Here is a 3,329-nt window from a genome sequence, read left to right as displayed (position 1 = left end):
TAAATTTTTTTAAATTTTTTTTCCTTTTTGTCTTTTTTCGTGACCGGCAACGGATCGCAACCCTCAGTGTCGCGCCCGTACTGGACCGGGACCGGCAACGGGATCGCAACCCTCAGTGTTGCTCCCGCACCTCGCTCAGTCAGTGAGCGGCCGGTCTGTATGTGGGATCCTAACCCTCAGCGGGAGCACAGCCACGCTCCCAAGCGGCGCACTGTAGCAGTGCACCACCGAGCCGGCCCCCTATCATCCATTTTCTTAAAACATCTTCATGTGGTTCTTTTCCAAATCTTCCCACTTCGTGAGAGGAACAAAACCAACTAAGGAAGTGAATATCTTGAAAGCCATTCAGGGTGATGGGGATAGCCCAGTGCCTGCTTAGGGACAGTCACAGCTTTGTGTTAGGGAACAGGGGTAGTTGATGGGCAGTGTAATCTCTTATATGAATTAATTTTCTGTGTTTTATGAAAGCTAAACAAAGGAAGCCTTTTAGTGATAGACGTCATAGCTTCCGTAGCATTAGGTATTCACAAAACACATCTTGATTAGGGCTTTGCTGTCTTTGGGCTGCCCGCACCTCTGAGCTATAGCTCTGTGTTTGGCGTTTACTGGCTTCCGAATGGAAGTGCTCCATAGTGGTTTAAATAAACTGTATGGATTTTGGAGCTTTGAAAAGTTCTAATTTGTTACATTGTAGCACTGTGTACACATATCATTCCTTTTTTTTTTTTTTTTAAAGAAGAGGTTCTTTTGAAAAAGTTCTATGCATTATTTATAAGGCTGTGTTACTTATCTGCTTAATACAAATGTCTTTTCTTAATATCTATCCTCCAGGTAATGAAGGCTATAAAAGTGGGAATGAAAGAATATGAGATGGAAAGGTAAGCTGTGTATCTCTGGCTAAAGATTAAAATGTAAAAAACAGTAATTTATGTTCCCTGGGCAAGTAACAGAGGAGGTGCCGCCGAGACACACACACATTGAATGGGGATTATTAGCAGGCTTCGGGCTCATGGGCACAGATTCTTTTTCTTCTGACTGTGGCCACCTCCCTGGCTCTTGGCAGAATGTTTGATGGTAATGGTCTTTGATGACTTTTCAGGGTGGTTTAGTGCCCCATCATTCCACTCTTGGACTTTGTTTCTGCAGTTTGCAGGAAACTTTACCAAATAGCTGCTCTTGTGACTCTGAAAGCCTCTAGTAAAACAGCTTGCCATTTTTATGTGTAAACACTGCCATTATGTTTGCTGTGCTTGGACGACTGGGTCAAGGGGTGGTTAAATGGCTCATAAAGTGCTCTGGAGAGCCCACTGGCCTTCGGCTCCAGTTAGGCTAGCAGCAAGCCATGCCACCTAGGGCGCTTCTTGGGGCTCCCAGCCATGGTGGGTGTGGCCCTGCCCACTCGGCCCTGCTCTGGGGACTCATGTCAGCAAGCTGCTGCTCATGGCACAAGGAAGCCCTCGGGTCAGGCCCCGTGCTGCAGCGGCTCCCTTCCCACCTCTGTCCTGGGGTAGGATGCCCCCATCCCAGGGTCTTCCACCAGTGACTGCACCACCTGGAAGCTGTGGAGAGGGGACACTGAAGAGGTGGCCATTCCCCCCTCCCCACCCCATGCTGCCCTTTCGCCTCTAGCCTTGTAAGAGCTTGGTTGTAGCCACCCATTTCCCACCTTGCAGGGCCCAGGTACCCCCACAAGTACCCTTGGGCTGCTCTGGGTGTCTGGTTTGGTGGGGAAGGGGGCGCAGGGCCAAGGTGCAGATGAGCTCAGCAGTGGACAGCATGACAATCCATTCACTGTTGCCATGGCTTGGGGACAGGTGCTTGAAAGGATTTCTGAACGGTGAGCCTCTGCATATTTCTCCCTTGTTACCCAGGACAGTAAGAAGTTGAAATGGCCTCGTCCTGGCTGATGTGGCATCCCAGGAGGGGGCATGTAACAAGTGTTCATAAGAGTCCCAGCTCTGTCATGCCCAGGAGGATGGAGAAGGGCATGCGGAGCTGTCCTAGCTTTTGCCTCCATGAGGTCCCCTGCTGCGGTGCGGTATCTGTGGTCTGATATTCCTAGGACCTCTGCCCACCATCCCCCAATCCCAAGGATCTGGGATGGGAAGAGTGCTGTGGGGCAACCCCAGGGAAGAGTGCTGGGCAGTGGGTCCTCAGATTGGCCCCAGAATCTGTTCCCAGTTGAATTGACTTCTAGTGACCCAGAGCTGATGCCTCAAATAAAAATAACTGAGAAATTGGAGCAGGAATAGCTTATCCCAGCATGGAGCCCTGCTGCCTGCTGTATGCTAGAGCCTTGTGCCCGGAGCTGCAGGGAGTCCAGCTCTGAAGGTGGCTCCTGGGAGGGACTCTGAGCTGCTCTCCCTCAGTGTCCCTGAGCCTATAGACAGGGCTCTGTGGGCAAGGGGCTGGGGCCCTGCAATACTTTCCCCAGCTCCTTGCTCCTCCCACCCCCAGGTAATAGAGATCTTCTTTTTCATCTTTTAGTGGGAAATTTCAAATATCCAAAAAGATAGGCTAGTATAATGAACCCCGAAGTCCCCATCAGGTTTTTGTATTTAGTTTTTTGTTTCGTTTTGCTGGAGCATTTTAAAACTGAATCCCAGACATCATATCATTTCACCTGTAAATACTTCAGTGGGTGTCTCAATTAATGAGGATACTTTTTTTCTTTTACATAACCACCATGCCATTATCACATCTAACCAAATTAATAATAATTCCTTAATATTATCAACATCTAGTCCATACTGGTCTAAAACTATCTTTTAGAGTCAGTTTGTTCAAGTCAGGACCTAAACAAAGTCTACTTGTGGTTTGAAGAGTGGTCTCTTGTTAAGCTGAGCTCTGGAGAGATCTTTCTTACCTTTGTCTATGAACTGCTCAACCTTCCCCTCTAGCCCACCAAGACCCCAGCTCAGCCCCGCTGCTGCCTCCTCTGTGGACCTGGGGCAGCTCTCAGGGAGATGGTCCTGATGCTGGGGGCCACAGCTCTGCATGCTGTGAAGCTTGATCCGGAGCAGCCATCCACAGGGTGCCACGTGGCATTGATTTAGCTATGTGCCCACTGTGCTGGCCTACAGTGTGTTGTGCCCACCTGTGGCTAGCCATCAGAGGTACAGAAGGGAAAAGTGGTACCTGCCTCGGAGCCTCAGCCCAGCAGGAGAGCCATCTGATCTTTGGGTCTCTGAGAGCTTGGCGGGGAGGGAAGAGGCAGTGGAGATGGGAATGGGTACTCTGCTGCAGGGAAAAGTGGATGCAGGATGATAAAAATGAGAGACAGGTAGGGACAGAGGGTGTCACCCCCTGAAGATGGTGGGAAGATGGTT

The 3,329-nt window shown here is 49.7% G+C and overlaps 1 protein-coding gene across 1 annotated transcript in view; it reads left to right on the top strand.

Annotated features, from left to right (window-relative positions):
• The window catches only part of LOC103607014 (xaa-Pro dipeptidase-like), a gene marked incomplete at its 3' end in the record, with an annotated part of 44,397 nt that extends 43,519 nt beyond the window's left edge, over positions 1-878 (top strand). Inside the window, exon 10 of the mRNA XM_008591567.1 lies at positions 832-878. Coding sequence (XP_008589789.1) covers positions 832-878 — 47 coding nt within the window. The remainder of the gene's footprint in view (positions 1-831) is intronic.
• Positions 879-3,329: the final 2,451 nt, after the last annotated feature.

This window comes from Galeopterus variegatus, unplaced genomic scaffold, assembly GCF_000696425.1.
Source record: "Galeopterus variegatus unplaced genomic scaffold, G_variegatus-3.0.2 Scaffold7042, whole genome shotgun sequence".
NCBI lineage: Eukaryota > Metazoa > Chordata > Mammalia > Dermoptera > Cynocephalidae > Galeopterus > Galeopterus variegatus.
The sequence above is the reverse complement of the archived record's forward strand: the minus strand, read 5'-3'. Positions and strand labels throughout refer to the sequence as shown.